General features: G+C 47.6%; 12 protein-coding genes across 13 annotated transcripts; 7 read left to right on the top strand and 5 right to left on the bottom strand.

The window, feature by feature from the left end:
• The first annotated feature begins 16 nt into the window (after nucleotides 1–16).
• On the top strand, nucleotides 17–1,058 carry SPPG_09477 (uncharacterized protein). The gene is made up of 8 exons (XM_016757644.1): nucleotides 17–145; nucleotides 207–254; nucleotides 322–371; nucleotides 427–499; nucleotides 556–589; nucleotides 652–676; nucleotides 737–826; nucleotides 888–1,058. The coding sequence occupies exons 1-8, from the start codon at nucleotides 50–52 to the stop codon at nucleotides 928–930; spliced, it is 459 nt and encodes a 152-aa protein (XP_016605188.1). The 5' UTR covers nucleotides 17–49; the 3' UTR covers nucleotides 931–1,058.
• On the bottom strand, nucleotides 886–1,861 carry SPPG_07538 (uncharacterized protein). Its single transcript, XM_016755704.1, has one exon. The coding sequence runs from the start codon at nucleotides 1,843–1,845 to the stop codon at nucleotides 1,015–1,017; it is 831 nt and encodes a 276-aa protein (XP_016605187.1). The 5' UTR covers nucleotides 1,846–1,861; the 3' UTR covers nucleotides 886–1,014.
• A 101-nt stretch (nucleotides 1,862–1,962) lies between these two features.
• On the top strand, nucleotides 1,963–4,412 carry SPPG_07537 (uncharacterized protein; the record flags this gene model as incomplete). The annotated part of the gene is made up of 7 exons (XM_016755703.1): nucleotides 1,963–2,315; nucleotides 2,403–2,573; nucleotides 2,641–2,761; nucleotides 2,822–3,067; nucleotides 3,138–3,287; nucleotides 3,356–3,443; nucleotides 3,506–4,412. The coding sequence occupies 7 exons, from the start codon at nucleotides 1,963–1,965 to the stop codon at nucleotides 4,108–4,110; spliced, it is 1,734 nt and encodes a 577-aa protein (XP_016605186.1). The 3' UTR covers nucleotides 4,111–4,412.
• Nucleotides 4,103–6,672, bottom strand: SPPG_07536 (atypical/ABC1/ABC1-A protein kinase). Its single transcript, XM_016755702.1, has 10 exons — nucleotides 6,601–6,672; nucleotides 6,362–6,542; nucleotides 6,201–6,303; nucleotides 5,934–6,137; nucleotides 5,799–5,862; nucleotides 5,662–5,736; nucleotides 5,498–5,602; nucleotides 5,347–5,432; nucleotides 4,567–5,286; nucleotides 4,103–4,504 (listed from the first exon to the last, which is right to left on the bottom strand). Exons 1-10 carry the CDS (start codon nucleotides 6,629–6,631, stop codon nucleotides 4,220–4,222), a joined length of 1,854 nt encoding a protein of 617 aa, XP_016605185.1. The 5' UTR covers nucleotides 6,632–6,672; the 3' UTR covers nucleotides 4,103–4,219.
• Nucleotides 6,673–6,772: 100 nt separating this feature from the next.
• On the top strand, nucleotides 6,773–8,421 carry SPPG_07535 (uncharacterized protein). Its single transcript, XM_016755701.1, has 3 exons — nucleotides 6,773–6,981; nucleotides 7,422–7,563; nucleotides 7,644–8,421. The coding sequence occupies exons 2-3, from the start codon at nucleotides 7,448–7,450 to the stop codon at nucleotides 8,104–8,106; spliced, it is 579 nt and encodes a 192-aa protein (XP_016605184.1). The 5' UTR covers nucleotides 6,773–6,981; nucleotides 7,422–7,447; the 3' UTR covers nucleotides 8,107–8,421.
• On the bottom strand, nucleotides 8,352–11,471 carry SPPG_07534 (uncharacterized protein). Its single transcript, XM_016755700.1, has 17 exons — nucleotides 11,291–11,471; nucleotides 11,155–11,220; nucleotides 11,004–11,095; nucleotides 10,839–10,934; nucleotides 10,691–10,780; nucleotides 10,517–10,637; nucleotides 10,394–10,456; nucleotides 10,254–10,332; nucleotides 10,086–10,185; nucleotides 9,978–10,022; nucleotides 9,861–9,905; nucleotides 9,609–9,807; nucleotides 9,495–9,553; nucleotides 9,232–9,441; nucleotides 9,061–9,160; nucleotides 8,868–8,995; nucleotides 8,352–8,796 (listed from the first exon to the last, which is right to left on the bottom strand). The coding sequence occupies exons 1-17, from the start codon at nucleotides 11,450–11,452 to the stop codon at nucleotides 8,658–8,660; spliced, it is 1,794 nt and encodes a 597-aa protein (XP_016605183.1). The 5' UTR covers nucleotides 11,453–11,471; the 3' UTR covers nucleotides 8,352–8,657.
• A 513-nt stretch (nucleotides 11,472–11,984) lies between these two features.
• Nucleotides 11,985–14,066, top strand: SPPG_07533 (ATP-dependent Clp protease, ATP-binding subunit ClpX; the record flags this gene model as incomplete). Its single annotated transcript, XM_016755699.1, has 9 exons — nucleotides 11,985–12,209; nucleotides 12,276–12,408; nucleotides 12,484–12,594; nucleotides 12,653–12,842; nucleotides 12,911–13,169; nucleotides 13,237–13,354; nucleotides 13,418–13,536; nucleotides 13,602–13,694; nucleotides 13,764–14,066. 9 exons carry the CDS (start codon nucleotides 11,985–11,987, stop codon nucleotides 14,064–14,066), a joined length of 1,551 nt encoding a protein of 516 aa, XP_016605182.1.
• A 136-nt stretch (nucleotides 14,067–14,202) lies between these two features.
• Nucleotides 14,203–16,650, top strand: SPPG_07532 (threonine-tRNA ligase; the record flags this gene model as incomplete). The annotated part of the gene is made up of 4 exons (XM_016755698.1): nucleotides 14,203–14,293; nucleotides 14,360–14,521; nucleotides 14,593–15,727; nucleotides 15,795–16,650. 4 exons carry the CDS (start codon nucleotides 14,203–14,205, stop codon nucleotides 16,648–16,650), a joined length of 2,244 nt encoding a protein of 747 aa, XP_016605181.1.
• A 409-nt stretch (nucleotides 16,651–17,059) lies between these two features.
• On the bottom strand, nucleotides 17,060–21,113 carry SPPG_07531 (uncharacterized protein). Its single transcript, XM_016755697.1, has 19 exons — nucleotides 21,070–21,113; nucleotides 20,792–20,972; nucleotides 20,359–20,649; nucleotides 20,075–20,276; nucleotides 19,932–20,020; nucleotides 19,722–19,868; nucleotides 19,455–19,651; nucleotides 19,294–19,390; nucleotides 19,053–19,233; nucleotides 18,873–18,988; nucleotides 18,705–18,810; nucleotides 18,367–18,644; nucleotides 18,129–18,302; nucleotides 17,862–18,056; nucleotides 17,731–17,796; nucleotides 17,564–17,673; nucleotides 17,401–17,498; nucleotides 17,279–17,343; nucleotides 17,060–17,202 (listed from the first exon to the last, which is right to left on the bottom strand). Exons 1-19 carry the CDS (start codon nucleotides 21,084–21,086, stop codon nucleotides 17,140–17,142), a joined length of 2,673 nt encoding a protein of 890 aa, XP_016605180.1. The 5' UTR covers nucleotides 21,087–21,113; the 3' UTR covers nucleotides 17,060–17,139.
• Nucleotides 21,114–21,175: 62 nt separating this feature from the next.
• On the top strand, nucleotides 21,176–22,372 carry SPPG_07530 (uncharacterized protein). The gene is made up of 4 exons (XM_016755696.1): nucleotides 21,176–21,297; nucleotides 21,366–21,415; nucleotides 21,473–21,765; nucleotides 21,824–22,372. The coding sequence occupies exons 1-4, from the start codon at nucleotides 21,258–21,260 to the stop codon at nucleotides 21,879–21,881; spliced, it is 441 nt and encodes a 146-aa protein (XP_016605179.1). The 5' UTR covers nucleotides 21,176–21,257; the 3' UTR covers nucleotides 21,882–22,372.
• On the bottom strand, nucleotides 21,893–24,377 carry SPPG_07529 (pentatricopeptide repeat domain-containing protein). The gene is made up of 3 exons (XM_016755695.1): nucleotides 23,897–24,377; nucleotides 23,653–23,820; nucleotides 21,893–23,583 (listed from the first exon to the last, which is right to left on the bottom strand). Exons 1-3 carry the CDS (start codon nucleotides 24,185–24,187, stop codon nucleotides 21,949–21,951), a joined length of 2,094 nt encoding a protein of 697 aa, XP_016605178.1. The 5' UTR covers nucleotides 24,188–24,377; the 3' UTR covers nucleotides 21,893–21,948.
• On the top strand, nucleotides 24,326–26,185 carry SPPG_07528. Of its 2 annotated transcripts, XM_016755693.1 has the most exons (6): nucleotides 24,326–24,387; nucleotides 24,542–24,593; nucleotides 24,682–25,411; nucleotides 25,490–25,606; nucleotides 25,669–25,780; nucleotides 25,857–26,185. In XM_016755693.1, exons 3-6 carry the CDS (start codon nucleotides 24,737–24,739, stop codon nucleotides 25,979–25,981), a joined length of 1,029 nt encoding a protein of 342 aa, XP_016605176.1. In that variant the 5' UTR covers nucleotides 24,326–24,387; nucleotides 24,542–24,593; nucleotides 24,682–24,736; the 3' UTR covers nucleotides 25,982–26,185. The 2 variants fall into 2 exon arrangements, with proteins under 2 accessions (XP_016605176.1, XP_016605177.1); XM_016755694.1 differs by having other exon boundaries at nucleotides 24,326–24,593.
• The last annotated feature ends 334 nt before the right edge of the window (nucleotides 26,186–26,519 follow it).

Raw genomic sequence — 26,519 nt, 5'->3', positions numbered from 1 at the left:
CAATCGATCGGTTATCCATCTTGAACCCATACCCGACTCACGGTTTGTCATGCATCGCCCCGCAACGTCCGCGTTGGAAGTCGTTAGGAAAACATGGAGTTCAATTGTTGGGGCTGGTGGCCTTGACAGCCGTATTTTAAGCAAGGTAAGATGGGTTGGACGGGAGGAAGCAAGCCTCATCGGCCTTATCCTCAATACATCTACAGTTGCGCGTAGTGGAAGCTTGCCATCATAAGGGAACAGTTTTGTGCGAGGTTCGCTTTATTTGCTAAGAGCAACTGACAGCGATGGCAACCCATCGTTGAAATATTTTTGGGGCAGCTGACTGTGGAGGACTACCATTTGAACCGCCTTCAAGGTTTACACGGAGGGTAACTGTGTTACGTTATATTGTTGTGCTTGGCCCTTGGAATTAACATCCATTAGTACAATATGTACCTTGGTCGATATTGGAGGATCACTTGCCGTAGCTGCTAAAGCAAATAACACGTATACTGGGGTATCTGTCGACTTGATGTATTCGTACCGTGAGCTTGCTCCTTAATCTCTGTGCAGGTTAGCACAGACATATCTGTCTCGTTTCTTAATGGTGAGTTAGTAGAATCGAATTGTCTACAAAATATGGGCCAATAATGCGGAAGTGCACCTAAGGCGGTAAAATCGGCGACAAGCTCCAGTATGTATCTGCTCTGCGAGTATGCAAGTAGTGAATCATCGATGACCTTTTGGACCCTAGGATTCATTCCACATGCAATAAGAAAGGGAAAACCTTGGCATACACTACCGTCGAGGTGAAAGCTGGAGATAAATTGCTGGCCACAGGAAGGTGGGCTTTAACATCCACATTGTCTGTTTCGGATTTGGTTATTGAAGGGAGTGTATTTCAGCCATACCAAGTACGTAGGCGGTACCCCTAAAGTAGAAACATGAAACTTCCACTACTGCAGTTCAATAGAAGGATATGATAATGCGATCTACTAGTTTAGAATACAGAGTGTATAGCTCTACCAAATGCTACAAACTCGACAGAAAATCGGTCAAATTTAGGCTGTCTCCTGTTCTCTGAGCATCATCCTTTTTACTAGCTGCCAGGAGCGTCCGTAAGTCATTTTTGCGCTTTTCTTTCTTTTTCTTCTTGACTCCACATGGGGAAGATTCCAAGACATTGGAGAGATTCCCTGTCGTTGCTTGTGAACATTCTGACGCAGGAGTGGCTTTGGCTCCAGAGGGTAGGATTGGAACTTTGACAGCGGCATTGAGGCTGTTTTTTGCAGCATCAAACTGCCTCACATGCTCGATAGATGTCCCTGGAAAGCGAGTTTCTGCCCCGCATATAACGCAGAGATATGCCACTTGATTCATAAGGGTCGCATTTGACTGGTGACTCTCCGCTACAAGTCTTAATCTCTTCCCAGAAATTGGCGCTGGTATCTGCAAAGGAAGCACCCCCGATGTCACTCGCCCCATCATTGACTCTGAATTCTTCACATGATTGATTATAATTCTCGTCCGGTTTCCCGGGTGGGAGACATGGCAGGCATGACTCAACGTTTCCTGCCTAGTTGGCGCCGATGAGCGGTTGCCCGTCTTTCGTTTCTTCTTCTTGTGTTTCTCTCCATTGCCATCTCCAGTGACCCTTACCCTTACGTTTTGCCCCGGTACAAATAAGCTCCCACACCTCGAACAAAACCTTTTGGAGACTCTTTCTACAATGGGCACCTTCTGATCAGCACAGACGTCTTGGAATTTTGAAAGGTAGAAGCGGGAGAGTGATGGGCATGTCGCGAAAAGGGAATGAGCAGCGTCATGCAGAAATCCTAGTCGTCTTGAGAGAGAGGAATCCATCGCCAACAGGAAAACTTCACAAGTTGTTCTCCACGATCGCTCATAATTGAGCTAAGCATTAGCACGTGTACTCATCCGACAGAAAGCAGGAGACATTTCCTACTTGGTTCGATAGATATGGGTGAGATCACCTCGACGCCAGATGTTGCTGCGGAGCAAGACGACTATATACCTTTAGACTTGGACGATGATCAATATGTGGATCAGCTGGATGGTCCTGGCCCCACGTCAGAAGCCCAAGCTCAAGCTCAAGCACCCAAAACTCCAGCCGGTCGCACCAAATCGAACGTAAGACCGGACTCCGCACCTGCTCGCCGAGGTGGGCAAGGTGGAGCTTTTGCTCCGAATTCTGATCCTCGCGGGAAACGGCAAGACCAGCTGAAGCCTAAAAGCTTGGATATTTTGACTCCGCTACCGACCCCTCCATGGCAGCCTAAAGGAAGAGTTTATTCGAAAAACCTGTTGAAGATGTAGGTGTATCTTATAGAGGTACTTTCCATGGGCCAGTTTCTCACTTTCATTCGCACCTCGAATTCCGCTCAATCGCGTTGAAAAAGGTTGCATGAAGAAATCGACGACTATATCTCTTTTCTCATCCCGACAGAAGCCGAACATAGCATGCGTCAATTGACGGTCGACAGAATCACACATGTTGTGCAGTCGGTATGGCCGCGAGCAGAGGTTCACGTATTCGGCAGCTTCGAAACAAAACTTTATCTTCCTTCGAGGTAAGGATTGCCACGTAGCCGGCGATGTTTCACATCACAAACCGTTATTTAATATGGCGTGCACTAGTGACGTTGACGTAGTCATTCTCGAAAGAAGTGCATATCCGCCGATTTGTTTACACCAACTGGAGACAGCGGTAAAGCGTGCTGGTATTGCATCAAAAATTGAAGTAATTAGAAATGCGAAGGTGGGCAGTTCCCCTCAAAGCCAGCGACAGATCCGAGAATCTCATCAAGCATGGTGTTAGGTGCCAATCATCAAAATTGTAGATGCGCTGACGAAGTTCCCAGCCGATATCAGTTTCAATGTCGAAACTGGAGTGCATGCTGCGGATATTGTGAAGAAGTTCATTGACGACCCGCTTTCCGGGGAAGGTCTTCGACCACTACTCCTCATCATGAAGCAGTTTCTTTTGCAAAGGCACTTGAATGAGGTGTTCACAGGAGGATTGGGCAGCTACGCACTAATGACCCTTATAACCGCGTTTCTAAAGGTACTGATGAATCGTATCCTTAGCCGTTGGCGCCTATTCGCTGAGTTATGGAATGTTGTTTTGTGTTTAGCTTCATCCAAAACTACAAACTGGCCAGATAAGAGCCAAAGATAACCTGGGAGTGCTGTTACTGGACATGCTGGAATTATACGGTTCACAGTTCAACTACGAGGACGTTGGTATTGGGGTGAATCTCGAACGGGCTTGGTACTATCGCAAGGTCGGTTGTTTGCTGGATCTCTCCCGAGTTTTAGTTGATCTAACATCAGGGAGCGCATCCAATTATAGGAAATCTACCAGAACCCAAGAACCTGTCCGCTGCAGCGTGGGCCCCCACGGCCAACGGCGCTATGTATCCTGGACCCACAAGATCCGAGTAAGTCACCACCATGCCTTCGCGAATACGCGTCATTGGCCATCTAACGCTTGTCACCGCAGCAAATGAAATCGCCGGAGCAACTCGTGCCTGGCCGGCGATTCGTTACGAATTCATGCGTGCGTCCAGACTCCTCCAGGGCATGATAGGTGCCGGATACGAACGATTACACGCAGGACGCCATGTGAATGTGCCCACTCTGCTCGGCAGTATACTTACAGTTAGAAAGGAAGTGATGGAGCATCGAGAAGCTGTCCAGGAGCAGTATGATGAGATTCGAGATAATCTAAAAGAGTACGTCACACGAGCAAACGTCTCAGGGTCTCCCGCGCTGGGGCAAAAGAGGAAAAGAGGAGACAATGTCGACAGCCAAAAGTCGACTCAGGGGCAAAAACGAAAAAAGGGTCAAGGAAAACTGCACCTCCGGGACGAGGCCGATCACTTTTATGTCATCGATAGCGATTCGGAATTGGACGTAGCGGACGACCGTTTTGAGAAAGCGGCAGAGTCCGATAGCGAACCCGATTCCAGCATTTTCGAAAAGCTAACTCAAAAGAAATTTCCCCGCAGGGCTGCGAAGGCGGATTCAGACAGTGAGCCTGAATTACAGATTAGGGAGCCTGTATCTCGAAATCGGGTGGTCAAAATGCCACAAAAGATCCGATAAATGATACCTTGAATTGTAGATTTTGCTTGGGCCCTTTGTACATACTAATCTAATCTATTTTCGTAGTAGTACTAGTTCTAATCGTCTTAAATGGTTCACACTATTGACTTTATGCCAAATCAAAGACATATCGCTCCCTAAATCCCTCAAAGATTTCTCTACACCTAATTCTGGATCTCAGTTTTGTGCACAGCAAGAAGGCCCCCGATAGCTTCCTATGCAATGAATACGTCTCGTCAGGTGGTGGAGTCAGTCTCTCTCTGAGCATCAACGGAATCTCCGCGCGGACGCGGTTGGTCACATCCTGTTTTCCGAAATCATAGACGGCAGGACCAAACTTTGAAAACGGTTCCGCCAGCATGAGGATAGAGTTAACATGGGCATTCGTCATAGCCTGCGTCAGCGGACCGGTTAGGATTCAGAAAGATTGAATTAACATGTACTGGATAAGCTTACCTGACTCTCCATTCCAGTCAAAAACCCTAATACTTTGGACCAATATGCACACCCTTCTCGGTCCCCTTCAGAAGCTGCATACAAAACATTCATGTATTTCTGGGTGAAATTCGCATCAAACTCTCTCGCCGCCCCAAAATCCAGCAAATGTATCATATCCGTGCGCGGATCATACAAGAAGTTGGACCAGTTAGGGTCAGTTTGCATGAAGCGGAACTCAAATAGTTCGCGTAGACAAAGACGGAGTATTCGTTCACCGATGCTGTCGCGAATCCTCTGCGGAAGATTTGAGAAGGACCCTACGGGAAGCCCTTCGACAAATTCCGTTGTCAAGACTTGAGGGGTCGTGAGATTGGATATTACTTTTGGGACGTTGAAGCCTCGTAAGCCTTTGATTAGATCTCGAAATTTCTCCATGGCCTCCGCCTCTCGCTTATAATCGCATTCCCATGCCAGCTCTTTTCGTGCAACTCGGATAGTGTTATCGAGGTACAATCCTTTTGGCAGAAAATTGCTGAACAGTATGAGAGCGCGCAAGTTGTCCAGGTCACTGTCGATACTGTCGGCTACACCAGGATACTGCACTTTAACGGCCACAGGTTGACCGTCCAATAACGTAGCACGATGAACTTGCCCAATGGACGCCGCAGCGATGGGCATGAGCTCAAAGTCACCAAACTTTGAACGCCAATCCGGTCCAAGCTCCCTGCTTAGTGTGGTCTGGAAATTAAAGAATTGGTCTCTGCCAGAGTTGAGAATGATTGTCAAAAGGTGTTTTACCTGCAGCTGTGAGTCAGGCATGTAATTCGCAGTGTTCTGGACACGTAGGAGGATGTTCTCCAGCTCTTTAGGGAGCATGGAATTGTCTATTCGTACAGTATTCGAGGATATCAGCACCACATGAATTACTGTACTGGCTATATCCCCATACCTTGTATACTTAGCATCTGGCCGAGTTTCAGTGCGGCGCCTCGCATTCGCGTCAGCTTGCTAACAATTCTCTCGATATTTCCAGGACTGAGAACCACACTTCCACCTTCAAAATAATGACTGTAAATAAAAGGAACCATCTCGCATAGCGACAGTAGTAGCTACCATTCCCATCCGAAAAGCCCGCCGCTCGGCGGACTGCTTCACCCACCGCACCCACACCCACGCCCGCTGCAAGACCTGAAGGATGGTTGATAATCAGCTCGGGAATATGCGAGATTTCAGGTATCATTCTGACTCACTTCCATAGTGCCACAGTCGGCCCACTCGTGATGAAGGGACCCTGGATTGCTTAAAAGCTGCCGGCTTTGGCCGAGGTATATTCAGTAAGCTTGTTGCCAGCGGAATTGTTTAAGTAAGATTTACGAACTGCTCACCCGCGATCGGTTATCCGCCGACTGTTCCGCAGTATTTTCCGAGACAGGTTCACGTGATGTTGCTGAAAAGCTCGCACCCAAATGCCCGGTTCGTGCTGCACGAGTCATTTGAGAATCAGGCGGAATAGATGACGGCGGATCTATTGGCGGGTCTGGAAGGTGTGATGCTCCAGAAGGCAATGGTAACCGTCCGCCATTATTGAGCTTTGTACAAGGTTAGAGTGCTATCATTAATTCAAGCAGGTCAAGTGATATATGGGATAATACCTCAGATGAAAATGGGGGTGGGGGAGCAGATTTTGATGCATGAGGATGTTCTTTTGCACTCTCTACATACGGTTGCGTGTGCACAGGATCTATAGTCCGGGGACTAGGGAGACGGGGGATGGTTAGTTTGGCCATAGGGGAGACATATAGGGTGAAACCACCTCTGAGAGATTGTATGACTAGCGACACTTGACTCCTGGGCTGGAGCTTCAGCATGTCGGGTTCTATTTAGAACTCGGGCAGCTGCACGGGGAATACTAGAGGTTCGCGTGTAATGCTTCAGGCTGCCGCTTTGCTGGTCAAGGATGCTCCAGAAAACCTGTCGTGAAGCGAGAAGCAAGCCTAACAGGACAACGTCAGCAAACTCTTGGAGAAATATGACAAGGTCTTCTAAACATACTTAAAATATCTCCCCCCTTCTTTGTCGACATAGTTCTTTTGCAAACGATGGGCCAGATGGACGAACATGACCTAATGCCTATTAAGATCGGCCTCAACCAAATTCCGAAAGGTGCTGTGCCACTACTATCACGTGAGGTATCAAAGCGCGCAGTTTGGACAGTTTGACTTCACCTGCTTAACTCAAACCACATCGCGAGGATCTCTACCAACTGAAATTTCACAAGGCCGATTGTCTGATTGCATCTTCTCAGCTTGAATATACATTGCGAAGGTGTACGGTGGACGCTCGGATTTGAAGCCCGTCGGAAGCACCAGACCAGAGACGAGTCTCGATCGCCTATTGCGTTCAACAACTGGATATTTTGGCCGTCTTAGAAATGTACGAGCTCGCTGTTTCCGAGTGCCACTTTTTGCCTGTGGAGAAGGTTGGGGAGAGGGTTCGAGTAGCTTGGTCAGAGGCGTTAAGTTCAGCGACGATGGGGTGGTGAAGGCTCCTTTAACGCTGCCAGAGATCGTTGTGGATCTTGCGTTTGTCGTGGGAAAAGCGTGGTTGGATATCATGGCGAGCGATGGCCAAGCGAGGTATAGCCAAGCGAGCGTCGAGGGAACTTTCACCTTGTGCCGATCGGTGCGACTTTTTGCAAACCTCCGAATCGCCAGTGTGCTACCAGAAGAAAATTGTTAGGAGACAGCAAGAACACATGCCTCTGACTTTGGTGGTTATCGACCGTCTCCTTAACCTCCTCCGCTGGCCTGATGTAGTTGCATTTCCTATGCTGATATTATGGCACATCTTTGGCTGTGCGTTTCTCTTTCTAGTTGACCAACGGCTTCCTATTCTCATCATGACGAAACCAGCGAACGGAAATGCTGCCAACGGCGCTCCTGCTCGTCGTGTAGTGGTTACTAAGGGTACCAACGGTTCAACTGGTACGCAAGCGAACAGTTCACTTTCCGATAGGTTTGTTACCCTGTCCCCTTTCCTTTGTTTCAACTTCATAGTTATACTCACCGGTTCCTTATTTTATATGTTTTATGAAGATTCAGGCAAATTGAAATCGCTCGCGTGGCCTCTCGACAGGCCGGCAGCCGTCAAGCTACCGTAATGGCCAATCGTTTGGGCCGAGGTAAACCAATGGCGAATCGCGGCGTTGTTAACGCTAGTGCATTTCGTGGTGCGCGCGGCGGCCTGAATGGACATGTGGCCCGTGGAGGCGTCGCCAAAATCAGCCGAGGATTTGCAAGGGGAGGAAGCGCTTTCCGTGGTCGAGGGAGTTTTGGACGAGGTTTTGCGGCAAGAAACACTTTTCGTAGTGGTCGAGGTGGATTTCGTGGTGGACGCGGTCGTGGAGGTCGAGGTGGTGCCCCGCCGTCTAAAGAAGCTCTCGACAGAGATCTCGAAAGCTTTATGATGAAGGATACCAAATATGCTGCAAGCAAGCTCGATAACGAACTGGACGAATATATGGCTCAGGACAGCGAGGGCACCCCAATGGAATCGTGAACAATTGTTTTCAGTATCTGAAAGAAGTAAACCAGGCAGAGGAATCGAAAGGGAGAAACAATTTGGCGGCTGCATTACCATGTCTATCGTCATTTTGCGGTCTATTTCTTGATAAATCGGAGTGGTGGAGTGAGAAGACAATTACATGGAGGTAACTCCCTAGCCAGCGAACGTTTGAGTCATGGGATTGGAATGGAATATCTGTAAAAGAAATTGAAGGTTGCAAGGTGTTATTTGTATGGCGACTGCCCCTTCTGTTTATCCGTCTTTCCAGATTGTATAAGAAAAGTATGCCTGGCAGAGATTCTCATGGCATTCTATTTTTTGTCCGTTGTGTCCGCTGTGTGTTCAGATCATGCAGTTAAGCCTACTATCTATAGTCCCGCCCCAAAGAAGCGGCGCCACCAGTCCCAATCACTTCGATAGTTCCTTCCATATTTGCCCAGAAGATTTTCGTATGTTCTAACCGGTTAGGTGCCTACCTACGAAGGCGGGGGTTTCGGTTTTCCCTTCAGCAGACGAGAGACCACAAGTACGAAAGCTCTTGAATATCATGACACTGGCTTTTCAACCTCAGAGATGTGCCGCGGTAGCAAGTCACACATGGCTTTAATGACTTCCATCTCGTCTTCAAACCCAGATATGCCAAACTGTGTATAGTACGCTGTGATTTGGGTGTATGCGACCAAGCTGTTGTAAACGTGAACAGAGACAGTCATTTACCCCGTAAGTCCACGAAGATACAGCCCAGGAACACTTACCTGTTCCTGAGATATGTAGCTTTAAGACCCCTCAGATGATTTTCATCAGCTTCCGCTTCGCTTTCCGGAACCGGGATCTTACGCGCCCAGAGCCGTGCCATGCGCCATGTCGCGGTCATAACAGCACGCTGTAATAATACAAATGATCTCTAGAAAACGACAGACCAATGTCGTGAGGAAGTAGACTACATACCGCATCGTCTGCATCGTCAAAAGGTTCTGGTAGAAGTTTAGTTTGTGGATCCGCATATAGAGTGATGAAAGCCGTGGAGTACTGTATGGTTTTCTCAATTCTGATTCATCGGTGAGCAAGGCCCGAAGGCGAGTCAATAAGTCCTTTCACATTTTGAAAATGAATACTCACAACTTATTGATATCTATCGCTTTCTCGATTCGCTCCTTGTACGGTAATCCTTCAGCTACATTCTCAAATACAGCAAGTCGGCTGTCCACTAGCGCTTCGTATGTCGTGCTAAGCTCGTAGGTAACGCTTTGCACAAGGTCCAGAAAATGAGCGGGATTCAACGACTCCAGAAGGGGTGTAAGCAGCAGGGCACAGCGCTGGGTGAGTGCGCTGTGCCAATACATCAGACGAGTTAAGAGAAGGGGAGCGATGCATGTGTGTACCTTCGGCGTACAGGATCTGACTCGAAAGCGCCAAGGTGCTTGTACAGTTGAGACATGTCCTGTAGGGTTTTAGGATTAATCTAAAGGGCACTCTCTGTTAAGGAAGGAATGTACCTTCACTATTCCCACATGATCCGTCACAAACCCATCGATAACGAAGAACTTTTTCGCCTCTTCAAGACAGCGCAAACCTTCAAGAAACAATGGCTGTGCTTCGGTATAACTTTGTGCAAAAGCGGATGGAACTACCGGTCGTACTGGTTGCGTGGCAGGCCGCTGGATGTCGAAAAGGGGCATGCCACATAAGCTCATACTGGCAACCAGATCAGCAAGACAGTCAACCGAGCGATACAAGCAGTCACTTACGAGAGCGAGGATTCAATTGTGGTGTCAGATTCAACGTGACGTTCGCTGATAAAAAGCAGCGGTGGGCTGTTTCTCAGCTGAAATCGATCTACTCTCAGCGGAATCCCAAGAACTTACGCCGACACCTCCAAGGCATTGAGGTAGAACTTTCCCCATATCCATCTAATGCCGCAAAACAAGGTTACTGAGACGGTATGCGTCAAACACGTCCCTTCTAGTTCTTACGATAAATCTGCCTTTGCTCGCTGGAAAGATCTTGCTTGTTCCGTCGAATCAAGCGACACACCATCGCCACTCATGCTCCAAAGCATAGATTCAGCAGCCGCTTCACAAGAGATATGGGATTCAGTAGGCTCTTATAGGTGAGACTAGTGTGTCTCGACAGATACTTACTCAAGCAATGATGAGCAAAAGGGAAGGCACCAATTGATGTATAATATTGAGACAATGTCATGCAGTCCAATGCCCAAGTCTGGAGTGTGTCAAGTAAGTGCCTGCGAACAATTCCTGGTAGATTCGTGTTTTCTACCAACCAATTGATTCAGGTCTTTGCGTCCAAGCTGCCGCATCAACGTCATCCGACAGTACTCGGCAGACTGCAACCAAAGCGCAGTTAGCGAGTGCGCCATTAGGTACTCATGACTGCACATTCTTGCCTTATCCTTCAGACCCAGAGATCCATAAACCTGCGCCAAATAGTATAAACTGTGCGTGTGCAGATTGTCAAGTTCATCCCAGCACTCTGTTGGAGTGAGAGTGATCGCTACATCGAATGGACTATCAAATATAAATTCCTGCAGCGGTCGCATAACAGCAGCTTCGCGCCTTACTTTGGTACTGGGGGCTCTTTAACAGCCTTTGCATAAGCGTGATACAATTCTTCCGCTTTTTCCAAGAAAGTTGCCGCACGACGTGCATCCCTAAGAACGATGTCACTGGGTGTGCTTGGTTGTCCATGGATTTCGAAGGAAGACTCACGACCAATTTGCCCAGAGAATTCCCAGCTGATTGAGTGTGTTTAAGACTATTGAACAGTATAGAGGTTGGACAGCATGTGGTCTAAGAACCTCCAAGCTAAGATTTGTGTATTATGGATGAGGCCGATAGTGTATATTGCATTCTTTCACGCGTTTAACTGCTTACCTAGCTGTGAGTGCCTTTTCACCCGGGGATAGCTCCTCGCTATCTATGTGGTTTATGCCCAATAGGTAGTCAAAGACAGCGAGTAATAGACGCTGTAATAGGGAGATAGCGTCAGGTTTATCTATTTTTACTCCGGTGTCAAGCCGATTACCTGCTGTTCCTTTGAGTAATTGGATCCAGACTCTTCTTCCTTTTCCAGCTCATTTTTCAGCTTGTACTATAGCCCCCTTTTGACCGTCAGCTTTACTGCTCCATTGTCATGGTGGACTTGGGAGCGATGCACGAACCAAATGTTTACGGGCTTCATATAGATACTTGAATGGCACTTCGGAAGGACTCTGCTTTTCCTTTGCACTTAGATACTGCAAATAGATTTCCTGGTGCTGAGGGGACAACTGGACGGGCATCTTGGTCGGGCGTCTCGCTGTACGAAAGTTCAACTTGTGCATGAGTTTGTGCCAAGTTGAGTCATGGACTTAGTCACGCATCAAGGGATTGCAATTGCGTGATGAATTGATGGTAGCAAACCGCCAGCCGACTCATTTTATTGCACTCTGTTTGTTGAACTCTTGCGACGCACTCCCAGCCCTACTCTACTCATCTTCAGCATCGGTACCCGCCGGGCCTTCCTACCTTATTCTTTGGAAAAAGCTCTCCAAGACCAGGGTTTTTTACAGAACCCAGCCGTATTGTTCACGTTTGGAGCTGCAGTCTCTTTCGAAAAAGACAAGACCACTTTCTGAAAGTTCTGAAAGCTCGGCCTGCTGACAACCTGTTCCCTTCTATTGGACGTTTGGCACCATGCGTGTTTCCTCAATCCCTCGTCACGCAGCGGTTGCTGTAAACCCCACGGGAGCCATGCGTCGCCAATCCTTTAATATAGCCAGAGGAGGGTGGCAAAGAAGATTATCCAATGTGTCGGGGACAGATGGTAATGCATGCGGAGGTGAGAGAGGGGAGCCAGTACCATCAGGTCGCCACATGCAGGAGCTGCCCCTTTCAGGACGCTCGGGAAGGCTTGAAGCGCGAATCAGACCAGCGCGGCCAGTGACCGCAGAAGTCGATCCGCTGTTGCAGGCGCATGCACCAAGGTCCTCTTATAGTATTAGAAGTCAACTAAGTGGGGCCCAGGCGCAGATGTTGGTGGAAGAGGATACGGAGCAGGGACACGCCAGCGGAGAGTCCGCTATTCCAACCCCAATGGAGGTACACTTGGACAGCTTGTAAGATGCGTTGAGGACATTGAGATTGAGCTTTTCTACTTCTTCATAGATACGAAGATATCTCGACGACTATGTCATTGGTCAAGATAAGCTGAAACGAACACTTGCCGTGGCTATTTACAATCATCATGCTCGAGTTCGGACGAATATGGTCCAACCACAATCCGAAGATCCACGAGAAGGTGGGTAACAGTGATTGGAGTAGACGCATATCTACTCCTCAGAGAGTCCAACTGTGACTAATGTACCAGCTTCAGAAGCACGGTTCAACCCAAATCCAAAACAGATCAAGCGAATGATATCCGACCCGGACGAACGCGTCTTGATCGACAAGAGCAATGTGTTGCTTATTGGGCCAACTGGGTCAGGTATGTTTATCAAAACAGCGCTGCAGGTTTTTCTTTGGTATTAACCTGACATGTACAGGGAAAACCCTCATCGCTCGTACCATTGCCAAAGTCCTTGACGTTCCATTTTCTATGAACGATGCGACCCCGTTTACGCAGTCGGGCTATGTAGGAGAAGATGTGGAAGTGTGCATATACAGGTTATTGCAAAACGCGGACTTTGATGTGGCTAGAGCACAGCGAGGAATTGTCTTCATTGATGAGATAGAGTATGTTCTTCTGGATGTGCCGAAACCCACACCGCCAGTTCCTGATTTCATGTTTCTTCGGGATATAGCAAGATTGCCAGACGAACAGATTCAGCGAATCCAAATCAAAGGGACGTATCAGGCGAGGGTGTTCAACAAGGGCTACTCCGAATGTTAGAGGGGACGGTTGTGAATGTAACTGTGAAGCCGGGAGCCAGTAGTGCGAAGCGAAATACAGCGCAAGGAGGGGAGGTGTACTCGATCGATACCTCAAATATTTTGTTCGTCTGTTCCGGCGCGTTTGTCGGTTTGGATAAGATTGTACAGGATAGGGTGGGAGCAAAGGGGGTAGGTGGAGTGAGGTTACCATCTGGGGGATGCCACGCTTACATGACAACTTCTCTTCTCCGCGTAGTCGATCGGCTTTGGAGCGCATGTGGGGAAGGAGGAGTCTAGTCCCGTGGTATTAAATGCCTTACAGTACGCCGAACCAGAGGATTTAATCAAGTATGGTTTCATACCAGAGTTCGTTGGTATGGAAAATGCGTTGTCATTGTCCTGATTGAAGTCGGGATCTATTATTAACAATTATGCAGGTAGACTCCCTGTAATGGCGAGCGCTAATCCTCTCGGTGCTGAAGAGCTGGTGCGCATCTTGGTTGAACCAAAGAATGCTTTGACCAGACAATTTCAGGGGATCTTCCGATGCAGCAACGTGAGTTCCAGTATGGGAAACGACATTTTTTTTCTAGATGATTTTAAAGTGGCCTTGTGCTGTAGATGGAACTCTTGTTCCATTCAAAAGCGCTGCACAAGATTGCCGAGATAGCCGTGACAAAAAAGACTGGTGCTAGAGGGCTCCGAAGGATCATGGTACTGGCGAAAACTTTCGATGCTTTATCTCAAAAATCAATCTCATGCTAATCGTTTGCTGTACGTTAGGAAAATATATTACAGCATGCACTCTATGAATATCCTGGTACGAACATCCGCTATGTGGTCGTGGATGAAGCAGCTATCGATAATCAGGAGCCGCGCGGCTATGAGGAGCATGAGCGTGATCACGCATATCAAGCTGCGGGAATAGCTCAAGATTCCGCCGTGAGACAATACACGCGAAAAACAAAGAAGATATTGGAAAGAGATGCTGCAAAGGACCGCGCGGGAGGACTACCTTCGTTGCACGGTACTGGTGGAGTAAAAGATGCGGCCAAAGACCCTGAGGGGTTCGACTCAACAATTTAAAAGGCTGATGGAATTGAATTGTTTATTGGTGGTAGGGTAATACAGGCGGAGTCGCTTACATGAGACACAACCATGGCAACAAGATGTAGGATGCCCATCCTCCCGCAATTTACAGGCATGGATCTGCAACCTGCAAATGAAACGGCTTACTGTTACACGTCTAGGCTTTGGCCTGCGTAGACCAGTCAGTCATAGCAATCTTCCCGTTAGAGTTTATCCTCTGCTACGTGCGTAAATGCTCCCATTCGAACACTGGTCTCGATAACGTAATACCTGCAACTTCGACTACTTAGGTTTGGCAAGCAGTTATGTACAGCAGCGACTCGCCATTTGGGACGAGGAAGTCCGAAAGGACAAGTTCACGGAGAAGTCTGTTGATATTGAAGTGCACGTTGAGGGAAAAAAGATGGTTACAGGAATCGCTGGTGTGCTGACACCGCTGGATGTTCTGAAAGGTGGTCAAACTTGCGCTAGGATCGCTTCCTCCCACGAATGCCTAAGTCTCAACTGATTTCAACTATATTAGCTGTTTCAGACGTAGGCTATGCGTCCGACTCTCACCTTCTGGCAGTGCTCAATAAGGCTCATCCATGGGACCTCAGCCGCCCCATCGAAGCAAGCTGTACACTCCAATTAATTCCTACACATTCCGACTCTGAGTTAGCCCATACGACATTATGGCATTCTTCGGCACACTTATTGGGATGGGCTCTGGAGAAACAGTTTGGAGACGAATTGTTGTTATGCGATGGTCCCTCGTTGAAATCTGGAGGATTTTACTATGATGGTTTGGTAAGAAGAGGGTTGAGCGGCGAGGACACGGGCATGGATGAAATTCCTCAACTTGTGCAGCCTGATGGACAACTGTATAACGTCACCGACGCAGATGTACGAGATTTGGAAATAACAATGAAAGCATTCGCCAAGAAAAAAGCACCGTTTCAGCGGCTGGTCGTTTCGCGATCTGTTGCGGAACACATGTTTCGATACAATCCTTTCAAGCTTCAATTCCTTTCCCGTATCCCACCGACTGAGTCGGTAACCTTATATCGCTGTGGCGACTTCATTGATCTATGTCGCGGTCCTCATGTCCCACATACCGGCTATTTACGTGCACATAAACTTTTGCGAACAGGCGGTGCACAGTGGGATGCATCACAGGGATCGAAACATCAACCTCTTTCTCGCATCTACGGAATTGCCTTTTCGAATGTTGAGAAGCTTCGGGCATGGCAAATAGCCCAGGAGGATGCAGCGAAGCGGGATCATCGTCTCATAGCGAAGAAGCAAGGCTTATTCAGTGTAAATTCTCTAGCACCTGGATCTCCTTTCATGTTACCGCACGGTACAAGAATAGTACAGCGGCTTATGGATTTCCTAAGAGGCGAATACAGACGATTTGGCTATGAAGAAGTTGTGACACCGTTACTGTTCAACAAAGACTTGTGGGTTACGTCTGGGCATTGGGAGAATTATAAGGAGGATATGTTTGTGGTTGGTGGGGGCCATACATGTGGGGACGGTCAAACCGAGGGAGAGCACGAAGAAATCCACGGACTAAAGCCGATGAACTGCCCGGGACATTGTTTGCTCTTTGCCAACACGGCCAAATCGTATCGCGAGTTGCCGGTGAGACTAGCGGAATTCAGCCCCCTGCATAGGTAAGTTTCTGAACGATGTGTAGAAGTGAAAGATCATAGCTGGTGCTTAATGCTTTGGTTGTCGTAGAAACGAAGCTTCGGGAGCTTTGACTGGTCTAACGCGTGTGCGCAAATTTCACCAAGATGATGCACACATATTTTGCACTCCGGCCCAAATAACCTCCGAAATCATATCCACTCTTCAGTTCATTGATCGCGTATACAAAATTTTCAATTTCCCTTCCTACGAATTAACACTTTCCACACGACCCGCCCAAAATTACATTGGCACTATTTCCCAATGGGAGGATGCAGAGAATCAATTGCGGACTGCTCTCAATGCCACTGGACGCGACTGGACGATAAAGGAGGGGGACGGAGCGTTTTACGGGCCTAAGATCGACATAATGGTGAACGACGCCATGGGCCGTGCTCATCAAACCGCTACCATTCAACTTGACTTCCAATTACCGCAGCGGTTTGGGTTGAAGTACCAGGCAGAGGACGGGGGGTTTCATCCCCCTGTCATCGTGCATCGCGCTATTCTGGGAAGTATAGAACGTATGATGGCAATTTTGATTGAGCATTATGCCGGGAAATGGCCGTTTTGGTTAAGTCCTCGACAAGCGATTGTCATTCCTGTTGGAATGGAGTACCAGGATTACGCGCGAAGTGTTTGTCAAGAGTTGAGCGGACGTGGTGTTGACATATCTGCCGGTAATAAACGGTTTTGGTACGTGGACGTGGACGAAACAGATCATTCGCTTGCAAAGCGAATTCGGGAGGCACAAAAGGCGCAATATAATTTCATGTTGGTGGCCGGAGAAAGGGAAAGGGCATCGAAACAGGTTACTGTACGAAGGCGGGATGGGACAAATCTTGGTACTATGAGCCTCGAAGAGGTTGCATTAATGTTCGGTAAATTAGAGACTGCCTTTGAGTAGGTTAGGGTAATATAGCATAGTGAAATGAACCTATAACCGAATAGACATACCTCACTCCAGTGGAAGTCGACAGTGGCCTATGTCATCGTTGCAACTCCTATCTTCTTCCTGCCCCCGCTCCCGTCATATATATTCTTGGATGAACCAAGCGTGGTACTGAAAGACTGGTAAAAGTGCCTTTACAATGGCAGGCTTGAACTTCCATGTGATCGCAAGTTGCAATTTAGACATGACGTAAACGAACTTGACACGTTGGCCGCCTCGCTTCTTCATACATACTCAAACAATGTAAGTCCAAATTCTTAGGGTTGGAATGATATTTAATATATTTACAATCATCAGTACTTGACACATCGGCCGCCTCGCTTCTACATACATGGTCAAACAATGCAAGTCCAAATTCTCAAGGTTGGAATGATATTTAATATATTTACAATCATCAGTGCAGGACCAAAAGAATGAAAGGAACCATACTATACAAGAACAACCTTAATGCCCAACCAAGCTTCCATACATTTCGCGATCCATATGCAATAACAATTTGAAGTCAGCCTGAAGGAAGAAAATCAAGTAAAAAAGATGTTAGAGGGATGCGCGAGAAGGGAAAACAGGCACTAGGACGACGTACCTCTACCAACTCCCGGCAAATCTCTCTTAAAAGCGTGCATATCCCTTTCAGAGCTTCACGCAGATCTAACGACAGCAATTGAGTCAGCGTATCCTGCAGAAGACCGCTGGGTTCCATAATACCTTGGTTTTCCACATCATTTCGGCCTTTTTCTCCGCGCATAATGCCTCGCCACGCATGTGCAGCTGATTTCAAGATCAAGCCACGATACGCATGAATTCTGTTGGGTAGGGCCTCATTAAATCATAAGCTACTGCGACAAGCTTAGAACGAAATCTTACTAACCGCGGCCAATACTGTCGCATTAAAGCCATGATGGCATCACAAGCGGCGAGTTGGGTTGTTACATCGTGCTGATGTAGTTCCAAGATCTCACATGAGATACCAAGCAGCGGCTGGGAATGACGCTGTCAGATTTACCCAGACCAAATACGCGACCACGCAGAACCCACCTGCAGGAATCTTATGCCTACAACGTCCAACAAGCTAACGAGTTTCGGGATCGTACGAATTAGTGCCTACCCGCATAATGACAAGAATCAGTGCTGTGGGAACCTTATCAAATGGATCGGAGGATACTTACACGTATAACCATAAAATTACCTCCGATAGCAAAGGTCAGGTTCCGCAATATGCCGTCTTCCACCAATTTTCCCAACTTGTCATGGTACACCTCAGAATCTTTCACTTCAATCACAGGAATGATATCGACAATACATGTAATAGCGGCGAAGAGAAGGGGCTGATCGCTATGATATGTCAAACATGGAAGCAGCGACTGCTCGCATTATCCAGATCGGTTTATTAGCATCCTGTTTATACTAGCGAAACTGGTCAATCGCCAAGTTACCTCAAAAAATACGTCCCCAAGTCCGGTTCGCCGTATATCCATCGGCGTCGAATTCTCAACAATAGCGTGTTGGATCAGCCGAACACCGATCGCCTTATAGATCGGATCGTAGTCATCAAGTAACTGCAACAATGCAGGAAATATATGGTGCTGCAGAGGGCCGAATTGCCCATGCTAAAAAGCGGCTGCGCGTAAGTCGGCTATAAAACGAAACATGGAATGAAGAATTTGGTATTACCTCCAACTGCAATATTGTCCACGACAAGATTTCTACGCACTCCACCTTTTCCACTTTCCAAGGCTGCTGATCATAGTATCGTCCTAACTCGTCCTCCGGTTGCCGGGTTCCTTTTTTGACTATTACCCGATGACCAGTATCATCCACCTTTGCATGCCTAAAGTACGGTTTGATATGTTCTTCCAGGATCCGTTCAGAGTAACGATTGACCAAATGTGGAATGCGCTGAATTCTAGAGTCGGTCTTTTTCGCATAAGAAAGCAGACATGAAAGCGTCGCTGTCAACGTCGCTGCACTTCAGTGTCTGTTTTAGCGGCAACAAAGCATTAGCTACTGACCTTCGGCCGCTCGATGTGATGCCTCATCGCACCAACGTTTTCGTTCATCCCCAAGAAATGTAGCGCAGCTTACAAGGAGGTGGTACATGGTTTTATCACTTAAACGCTGACGACAGAAGCATAAATGACGCGATATAGGTACCATGCTTGAGATATCTCCCAACCTACCTCTGCATCCTGATCTTCAGCAGTGAGGCCACTAATGACAACATGGATGAATTCAAAGAACAGCTGTGATCGGCGTCGAAACTTGTCTGCCATCGTCAAGGTCTCCGTACTGGGATCTATACAGCATTGAAAGGATTATCTAAGACAGTGTTAAGGAACATGAAAGTGAACTGTACTTACCGTCATCCATATTATTGGCAAAAAGAGGTGGGACTGCCAACATGTGTGCTAGATTTGCCAACAGCTGATCCGTCGACATGGATCGAGGGTTATCTGTCGGTATGTCGACGGTGCACAGGAGCTGTTGCCCGATCTGCGCAGGTACACGCAGACTATGCAACTGGGTGAACAGCTCCATGACCTACATGAGTCGCATTAGTAAAGCGCGGTATAATTCGGGCAAGTGGGTTAGAATATTCACCAGCGAGTCGTCGTCTTCGTCGTCTCTCAGCATGGACCACTGAATATAATTGAGGATTTGACGTGGAAGGACCATGGCGACATCGTATGCAAGTTGTCTGTTATGGTGCGATGTAAGCTTCCCTTCGAATTCTGTCCCCCTTGCAAAGTAATACGTCGTACTTAATTGACGGCCGTAGGTCGGGGTGCGATTTTCGAATTGCAAAGAGCTTTGCTGTCAATCGTAAAAGGCGCACTGCCCAACTCTCTGATTTCAGAAGATTCGAATGCGTGACGATCGCTCGAAGCTTTGCAATATCCCTTGGGTGGGTCCGGACCTGCAGTTCACTCTCTGAGAAATCTTCAAGTGTGGATATATACTGAAAGCTGATATCAGCACGCTATCTTTGCTAAGGATGAAAACTCGATGACATTTCAATTGCTACTCACCTGATTTATGTACAAGAAAAGGTCAAAGCCGCGGTCGTGGCAAGCGACTACTACCATTTTCGCAGCGTGGCGTAACAACAAACCGTTGTCTGATGGAATAAAGATCAAATCCATCCATTTTTCGTCACGATTGCGCTTCTTGTCTATCTGTATCAATGACGTGTCAGAGGGTACCGACAGTCGCAAATGGTGTTCGACCCGTTTACTCACATTCCAAAGCTGCTCTACCATTGTTAGAACAGCGAGACGGACGTTTTCATCCCCATCTTGCATAAGGTCCATCCACATTTGATAAATATCTGCAAGTTCCTTAGTTCACACATTAAAGAGACATCCGGAACCGAAAACCGTACCTTTCTCTTTCCCCTCATTGTTCGCCGCCAGTACTTCTAGTCTCCAATATGGGCCCAACAATTGTACCAGTATCGAACGAATTTGCCAAGGTTGGCTGTGACGAAGGCGACTCATCACCTCCCATATGGTCGTCAAGGATCGTGTCATCGATGATGAATTGTGTTCAATGCGAGCGATATAGCTCAAAATAACCTCTACACACTCCATAGGCGAATGGGTGGGAGATGTCAATCACGATGACGTTGAACGCAGCCGTACCCAAAAATATTTATTTATCACATACCTTAAGCATCGCTAAAATAACGTTCAGTGAATAAGATTGCGAAGATTTCATCATCACGCAGTTGGCTAAGCGAGAGAACCATTTTTCCATTTTCTCTTGATGATGTGTCGGATTGATGAAGGGTACTGCCCGCCCCACTGTGCCAAACACCGCGCATAAAATGTTGTCATCCACCTCAATATCTAGCCTTTCCTCGATGAGCCTTGATATCAAGGATTCAAGATACTCTCTGATATCCACGGAAAGGTCTTGTTTGTCCGCATCAGCCCATCCTAGAGCAGCCCAGCTCAACTGGGAAAGAGTCAGGACAAGTATGATCACGTGACTATCAACTATCGGTGTCGTAGAGAAACCAGATGTTCTCAAATCTCATAGTCAACTATCCGACTTTTCACCCTCTGTCAAAGCCTGCCAATACCAATCATTTACTAACCTCCGCGTGGGCCAGTCGCCTAGTCGAATCGGCGGAGTATAGATCGGACTGCCTTCTTGAGAGATAGTCAAAAATCTGGCTGAGATCAACGCTAGGGGTCCAAAATCCTTCGCTTTCCAACAAAGTTCGAGAGTTTGGGGAAAGCTCATTTTTCAGCCAGGTTGACAAGGTCGCCCGGTCGCTGCATGGAAGGATGGTGAGAGGATGGTCTGCATGGCCATGGAGCGGAACTCCTGTCGTATGCTGGAATGTGGGACGGAAACAGAAACATGACTTACGTGAGTGGTACTGTCATGGCGGCATTTGGTGCTGGTATGATAACTTGCAGAAGACAGTGGAGATCTCGCTACCAGTTTGGCACTGTCATGGTTGAGATGGTAACGCGTTGTGCAACCTTGTATCACGTACTTACCTCAGTGCCCGATCGGCTGCTTGCCACGGCTTGAACACTCCACATTACTCAACCATGGACTCGAAAATGTGGTGGCAGCCGTACTTTATTACAGGTTCGAGGAATCCCGCTGATCGATTTTACTAGTAACATTTCAGTAACCCTGTTATCGGCCCTTTTCAGACTTGACAGGTGTTCAAGTGCTCTTCAAGAACTTGACCATATCAAGCTCGGTATGGCGAACTTGACGTCGCTAGCGCACACCAGTTGTCACTGACGACTTCTGACAGACGTCAACCTTGTTCTTTGCCCTATCCTTTACTATTCTCCTCTGCTGGACAGAGCGCTTAACATCCTACGCGTATGAGTACTTTACGGGATCGCATCAGACATTATACAGGAAGAACCACGCTGTCTCACCGTGGAAGTTTATCATATGTCGATCAATGATTTACGTGGCCAATATCATATGCAAGTACCTCACAATGTTGGTGGTAATGTCGTTCAGTGTCCAGCTGTTTGTTGCCGTTGTTTTGGGGATGGGAACTGGACAATTGGTTGTGGAATACTGGCGACAGCAGCGGTAAGCCCTTTCGATACGCATGGATTCCGTGGTTGGTATACTAATGACCATACTGAAGACGTGGAGACCTGGTCGCTTCGTCGGAATTTGAAATGCTCGGTAACGAAGCATGCTGACTTTAGAGAGCCATCGTCCTACTTTAAGTGTAAATATGTTCGACATGAAGTGTACATTACATTGGTTTTAACAACTAGTAGGAGCTAATCGTCTCGCGATAAGCGCCAAAATCTGCTCAATCTCCTCCTCCCCCAACCCAGGGGACGCATACATGTGTTCCTTCTTCGTTTCATCGCCGTCAACTGTATTCGCAACCGTTTGATCGTGTCTGGTATCAATCCTATCCAGAACCATGTCTAGTACTACGTAACCCAATCTCGCCGTCGCCTCATCCCGTCCTTTCAATCCACTTAACAATGCCCTGAGTTCGTCTTGTCGCTCACTATCCAACAGCGCGTCGACAGTCTGAATCCATCCAGATACAGTCGGGCATAATTCCTTCGACGCCACCATTTCCAAAATGATCTTCGCAGGGTGGGCCAGCAATTTACTGGCCAGTCTGATCAATAGATCAGAAATTGGCCCTTCTCTCTCACCACCGCGTCCCAAGTATTCACGAAACAAAAAGATAGTCCTTTCCCACCCTTTCGGACCTTTTGCATACCCGTCCATCAAAGCACAATACAGTCGGGACAATGAAGGCAATGGTGCTCCATAGTGTTGCGCTTGTCGTATCACAGCATGCACCAGCGTAGTTGCTTGGTCGAGATGACGACCATCAGAACTCAGTGCCTCCACGACAGGACAAACTACCTTTTCGGTAATAAGAGATATCGCTTCCGCTGTCACCGCCGCGTCCAATTTGGTTACATCTACCCCAATCTCTATTGCCGCACTGTATTGCCCTTTAGCGAGGTAAGCTCGAACAAGCTCTGCCAGAGTATCAACGTTCAGGGTCGCCTGGCTCTCCCGTGCTGCGCTGTACAGTCGCCTAGCTGACACCGCGTCTCCGTGTCTAGCAAGTGCGGCGATCATGGTGTTCCATATCGCGGGCGTTGGTCGCATTCCTTCGCGTAGCATGTCATCGTACAACCTTTGTGCGTCTGCAATCTCGCCTTGTCGGCAGCATAGAGCAATTACTGTTGAGAATATACTGGCGTTCGGTGCTACCACAGTTGTGTCTTCCTCATTGGACAATCTTCTAGATCTCTCCTGCATTAATTGTAACAGTTCCAAGGCCATCGCCAAATTCTCAGTGCCTGCGTACGCCTTAATCACCATCTTCCATATCGCATAGTCTGGCAGAGGCACAAGGGGATCTTTGCCCGATATCATCTCATCTAACACCCTGCGAGCCGCGACCGTATTTCCACTATTCACGTACGCTGCAACGCGCAATCGATAGCTGACAATGTTAGGTGCCAAGCTTTCTGTTTTGCGTAGCTCATCAAAGAGACGTAGAGCCGCTCCGTTTCGCCCTCGCCGAAGATAACTCAACATCAGCGCATTGAATAGGGCAAGGTTAGGGCCGATACCCAATGCTCGCATTTCTCCAAATAATCGATCCGCGGCGGAATGATTTGAGTTTTCCAAATGTCCACGAATAAGCGAGGAGTAAGTATATACGTCGGGTTTCAGATGCGGATCTGCGGATTCATCCGTTTCGCTCGTATTTCGAAGTTTTTCAAAAATGCTCATAGCAGCCTTCAAGTTGTTGTTACGAATGTAAACCCGAATGAGGTGATTGTACGCACGAATGGTAGGACGAATACCATTTCGTCGCATCTCATTTATCAGAGAGATGATTTTCGATACATCATTCTACAGATTGTAGTGTTTGTCACTTTCGATTCTTGGGATTAGAACAGTTGAATGCACTATTCAATGTACCTGCTTGTCATGAATTTGAATCAACCGCTCATACTCCTCTGACTTGGCAGACCACGCCAGCTTTTTGACGATGCTTGACATGACGTGTGCTTTAGAATCACTCCTAGGCGCAGGTGTTAGCTGCAGCATTTTGAAGAGCCGGTGGTGAGAGAGGATCGAGAGGTTGAACTAGATTTGTGAGGTGAGACAGTGCCGCCCTGGAGATCGCCCTCCGCATGAAGACATTAAGAGAACCATAGCTGACCTTCTCCAATGTGCTTTCAACCAGTTTTGAGTAGTCTTCCCATGCTTCCTCGGCATTGTCCGTCATCCTCAGCTTTTCCAAAAACCTGTCCGTTAGATCATCGTACAGCTCTTGTTCGTCTTCATTTTGTAGCCTGGTGAAAGGCGTATGCGGGACCGGAACATTTGGACTATCTTTAGCAGGAGGTGGTGTTGAGGAGCGGAAGACCTTTGCGAAGGAGAAGAATGTCCGGCTTTGACCATAATGCTGTAGAGCGCACGTTCTGCACACTCGAAATGCTGTTGGCGGCATGAGTTCGATTCTCTTAAGTTAGCACAAGTTCAGTTGCATCTCAAAGAGTTGCATTGGATGTCATGTCACGCATGTCACGTGTATATCCCCAAGCTCTTCGACAGCAGCGACCAGAGACTATTCAAAACATTAACATTAAAGAAGAGTTTGAGTCCGGATCATTGAAAAAGTCTATGAAAAGGAGGATGACCTTTTGAACCGTAGGTCTGCGAGCAGCATAACACTTTACGTTAACTTTTGGATATACGACATCCGAGTCCTGAGCCTCATACTAGCCTCAAGAGGGAGGCGTACGTGGCCAGTGACTCGTCCGCTGGTTCGCACCTGCTCAATATTATTACTCTCCATACACAGTGTTCCCATCTCCCCGCCGGATCACACAATGTTCTAAAATTGGTTTAAGAACGTAGGTGGGAATTGTTCAGTTAATGCTGTTAGCTGCATATTCCTCTATGCTTCCCGAACCTTACACTGACTAGAGTGGCTTTGCGCAGTACGATAGAAGTCCACCACCTTTGGGCTCCAAACCTTTCCCCTCTGCACTCTGCCATGAGCTATACCATGGTCAAAGCTGGTGTGTCACTTGTTCCGAGCGAGGATGCTACGGAGCCAATCCTAACCCAAGCAGCGGAAACCCTTTGGTCATATCTCACATGGAGTATACAATGGATATTGAGGATTTTCATCGGTTTGTTGCCAGTTTCAAGTTGGAGGCAGCGCTTGCAAGCTGGGAGGGTGCGACTTGGGAGTACGAGTGAGGCTGCTAGTGCGAAACGCCGTGGGGGGAAAGTGTCAAAAGGAAAGCTGGCGACAGGGAGCCCTTCACCGAGAAGGTCTCGGCGTCTGAAGGAAAAGCAGGGAAGTGGTTCCTCAGGAAGTGGCGTATCCTCTTCATCTTCCTCCTCGTCCGAATCAGACTCAATTACCGACTCGGACTCCAATGCCAGCGATGTCCAACATCCTCGTCAACTAGGACATTTACGTGGACCTCGAGCGTCTAAAACGCCACCAGTGAAGAGGTCTGCTACACAAAATACCCTTCGCAGAACTCCCTCCATACCTTGTAGAAAGAAAACTCTAGTGCTAGATCTGGACGAGACTCTTATTCACTCGACATCTCGACACTCACGCAACTATGATCACGTAGTCGAGGTCACGGTTGACCGTCATGTGTGTTTATATTATGTATTCAAGAGACCGTTTTGCGATTTTTTTCTCCAGAAGGTGGCTTTTATGTACTGATACGGCTCTCATTCTATTGAGCAATTACTGATCTTCATAATCTTGTGCTCCATTTCCAAGGTCAGCGAATGGTATAATGTCGTTATATTTACGGCGTCGATGCCCGAATATGCCGATCCGGTTATTGACTGGTTAGACCCACGGCGGAATATGGTCTCCCAGCGTCTTTTCAGACAGGTGAGTATCGAATGCTTTGGCATAGTCCTTTCATTCCTAGCTGACTTGTCTACGGGGTCAAGGCCTGCCGACACTCCAATGGAACTTACATTAAGAACCTCGCAATCGTCGAACCCGACTTGTCGCAGGTTTGTTTAGTGGATAATTCTCCGATATCCTACCAAGACAATGAAGGTGAGATCTCGTACGACGTTATGCACATGCTATTGATCTCGCTCCTGATCTCGTCCGCTGTTGTGACTCTTTCCAGACAATGGAATACCAATAGAGGGCTGGATAAGCGACCCGCGGGACGAAGCGTTGCTGGATATGCTACTTTTTTTGGATGCCTTGCGATATGTCGACGACGTGAGGCATGTGCTATCAATGAAGTAAATGGAAGATTGTTTCTTTTGTTATATACACAATACGGCCAAATGCTGTTTTTGATCCTTGTTGAATATACCCCTATCCTTTGCATGTGAACTAGTTACCACAAGGGAAGTGGTTTCAACAAAGATTATGAATGTTATCGAAAGTTGGATTCCATCGCAGTGCCTGAAACCCCGGAGAGAGCAACAGGGTCGTATGCCTTGGGCGGGAGTTGCTGGGATCACATGCACCACTGGATAGGTGGGTTAAGGGATAAATACTCTTAAGGATAAACCTTTGTATAAGGTTTGCCTTAGTGTATTTAACCTGCACCTTATTCTAAATAGAGGAATATTTGGCTAGGATCTCATTCGCATCCAAGGGATAACCCTCATAAATATTTCACGCATCTTCCGTAAACGGAAATTTTAGAGTCAACATTTGCCCACATGCTCCTTTTTTGCTTGCAGATGCCACGAGTCCTGATTTCGGTTCCCTATTGTCCGAGGATCGGTTACCCTCACAGAATAGTAACCATTGACAAAGCCAACTTAATCCTGGG

This window comes from Spizellomyces punctatus (assembly GCF_000182565.1).
Source record: "Spizellomyces punctatus DAOM BR117 chromosome Unknown supercont1.16, whole genome shotgun sequence".
Classification (NCBI taxonomy): Eukaryota; Fungi; Chytridiomycota; class Chytridiomycetes; order Spizellomycetales; family Spizellomycetaceae; genus Spizellomyces; species Spizellomyces punctatus.
This window is presented reverse-complemented; position numbering and strand designations above follow the sequence as displayed.

Coding starts and splice junctions, on each gene's coding strand:
- SPPG_09477 (XM_016757644.1), top strand. CDS start 50: ATGCATCGCCCCGCAACGTCCGCGTTGGAAGTCGTTAGGAAAACATGG. Junction 590..651: donor ATCTGTCTCGTTTCTTAATG/GTGAGTTAGTAG, acceptor AGTGCACCTAAG/GCGGTAAAATCGGCGACAAG. Junction 827..887: donor AAATTGCTGGCCACAGGAAG/GTGGGCTTTAAC, acceptor AGTGTATTTCAG/CCATACCAAGTACGTAGGCG.
- SPPG_07538 (XM_016755704.1), bottom strand. CDS start 1,845: ATGGATTCCTCTCTCTCAAGACGACTAGGATTTCTGCATGACGCTGCT.
- SPPG_07536 (XM_016755702.1), bottom strand. CDS start 6,631: ATGTCGACAAAGAAGGGGGGAGATATTTTAA. Junction 6,304..6,361: donor AGTCATACAATCTCTCAGAG/GTGGTTTCACCC, acceptor CCGTCTCCCTAG/TCCCCGGACTATAGATCCTG. Junction 5,603..5,661: donor GGGCTTTTCGGATGGGAATG/GTAGCTACTACT, acceptor ATTATTTTGAAG/GTGGAAGTGTGGTTCTCAGT.
- SPPG_07535 (XM_016755701.1), top strand. CDS start 7,448: ATGACGAAACCAGCGAACGGAAATGCTGCCAACGGCGCTCCTGCTCGT. Junction 7,564..7,643: donor AACAGTTCACTTTCCGATAG/GTTTGTTACCCT, acceptor TGTTTTATGAAG/ATTCAGGCAAATTGAAATCG.
- SPPG_07534 (XM_016755700.1), bottom strand. CDS start 11,452: ATGCACAAGTTGAACTTTCGTACAGCGAGACGCCCGACCAAGATGCCC. Junction 9,554..9,608: donor ATCATGTGGGAATAGTGAAG/GTACATTCCTTC, acceptor AAAACCCTACAG/GACATGTCTCAACTGTACAA. Junction 8,996..9,060: donor TTGACGATGCAGACGATGCG/GTATGTAGTCTA, acceptor GTATTATTACAG/CGTGCTGTTATGACCGCGAC.
- SPPG_07531 (XM_016755697.1), bottom strand. Junction 17,674..17,730: donor TAGGCATAAGATTCCTGCAG/GTGGGTTCTGCG, acceptor CGTCATTCCCAG/CCGCTGCTTGGTATCTCATG. Junction 17,499..17,563: donor ATGCGACAGTATTGGCCGCG/GTTAGTAAGATT, acceptor CCTACCCAACAG/AATTCATGCGTATCGTGGCT.
- SPPG_07530 (XM_016755696.1), top strand. CDS start 21,258: ATGGACTCGAAAATGTGGTGGCAGCCGTACTTTATTACAG. Junction 21,416..21,472: donor ACTTGACCATATCAAGCTCG/GTATGGCGAACT, acceptor GACTTCTGACAG/ACGTCAACCTTGTTCTTTGC. Junction 21,766..21,823: donor GAATACTGGCGACAGCAGCG/GTAAGCCCTTTC, acceptor ACCATACTGAAG/ACGTGGAGACCTGGTCGCTT.
- SPPG_07529 (XM_016755695.1), bottom strand. CDS start 24,187: ATGCCGCCAACAGCATTTCGAGTGTGCAGAACGTGCGCTCTACAGCAT. Junction 23,821..23,896: donor TTGAAAGCACATTGGAGAAG/GTCAGCTATGGT, acceptor TCACAAATCTAG/TTCAACCTCTCGATCCTCTC. Junction 23,584..23,652: donor TTCAAATTCATGACAAGCAG/GTACATTGAATA, acceptor TACAATCTGTAG/AATGATGTATCGAAAATCAT.
- SPPG_07528 (XM_016755693.1), top strand. CDS start 24,737: ATGAGCTATACCATGGTCAAAGCTGGTGTGTCACTTGTTCCGAGCGAG. Junction 25,607..25,668: donor CCCAGCGTCTTTTCAGACAG/GTGAGTATCGAA, acceptor TACGGGGTCAAG/GCCTGCCGACACTCCAATGG. Junction 25,781..25,856: donor ATCCTACCAAGACAATGAAG/GTGAGATCTCGT, acceptor GACTCTTTCCAG/ACAATGGAATACCAATAGAG.